This window comes from Mycetomoellerius zeteki, unplaced genomic scaffold, assembly GCF_001594055.1.
Source record: "Mycetomoellerius zeteki isolate Tzet28-1 unplaced genomic scaffold, Tzet1.0 C4382106, whole genome shotgun sequence".
NCBI classification, from domain to species: Eukaryota; Metazoa; Arthropoda; class Insecta; order Hymenoptera; family Formicidae; genus Mycetomoellerius; species Mycetomoellerius zeteki.
Genome location: NW_017255741.1, coordinates 1 through 1,191, shown reverse-complemented (window position 1 = coordinate 1,191; position 1,191 = coordinate 1). Strand labels below are relative to the sequence as shown.

At 29.7% G+C, this 1,191-nt stretch overlaps 1 protein-coding gene across 1 annotated transcript; it reads left to right on the top strand.

Moving 5' to 3' along the window:
• Nucleotides 1–3: 3 nt before the first annotated feature.
• On the top strand, nt 4–814 carry LOC108724115 (putative nuclease HARBI1; the record flags this gene model as incomplete). Its single annotated transcript, XM_018450330.1, has 2 exons — nt 4–178; nt 278–814. Coding segments are annotated over 2 exons (603 nt in total), but the record flags the coding sequence as incomplete, so codon positions are not given.
• Between the last annotated feature and the right edge of the window lie 377 nt (nt 815–1,191).

The window sequence follows — 1,191 nt, the reverse complement described above, 5'->3', positions numbered from 1 at the left end:
TTAGAAGATCCTGATTCATACATTAATAGGAAGCAATATTTTTCAATACAACTACAAGGAGTTGTCAATCACCAACGAAAATTCATTGACGTCTTTGTAGGTTATCCAGGATCTGTACACGATGCTCGTGTTTTTAATGAGTCTGAATTAAATGAATGTTTAACCAATATTTGTGGAGGTATTTATTTACAGCATAGTATTAAATATGTGTGTTTAACACATTTTGGTACATTACAATTTCAAAATATTGAAAGAATTTGCTCATTTATCCTTGCAGATGGTACATACATACTAGCCGATAGTGCATATCCATGTTTGCCTCATGTTCTTGTGCCGTACAGAGACAATGGACAATTAACAAGAGCTCAAATTAATTTCAATCAGAAGCTCAACTCTTGTAGAATTACATCTGAGAATTCGTTTGCAGATTTAAAGCAACGATTTCGTCAATTATACCACTTTAAATTGCGTAACATTGTAAGAATGGTTCAAGTTATCAACGCATGTTGCATTTTGCACAACATCGGAAATGCAAATGACATGGACATTTTTGAACCACCATTGGATGATGCATATCCTGATCCAGCATTGGCACAATATGAACACGTACAAGTGGCACAATATGAACACGAAGAACATGTACAGAACAATACTGGACAAATTGTAAGGGATGAAATTTGTCGGCAATTAGCTACTCGATTGTGATTAATGATTTCTATGTACTGTTATCGATATGATATAATATTTTGACTTTTATAACATTTACAATTATTTGTTTAAAATTATTGTACAATAAGTTGTAACTAAAGAAATAATACGCTACACATTTGTAATTTATTTGTATTTTATTCATATTCCTTTTAACATGTAACATAACATTTTCCTATAATTTAATGTGAGTTACAAGGAGCTTTAGTACATATAAACTATCATAGAAACAAAACAGTACGCTTGTAACATAGAATTTGATTTTCAATGACATAGATATTTCAATTAAAAATAGATAATATTCTTTACGTAATAATCTGTAATAAAAAACTAAGTTGAGTTGTTGAGTTCTTTTAGTTCTAATAAAATTGCCTGCAGTACAGAATTTTGATTTTTTAATAATTTGTTCTGTTCCAGCAATATAACATTCTTTTCCTTTAAAATATTATTTCTTTCTTCTCTTACTGGAGTTTTGTTTTCTTG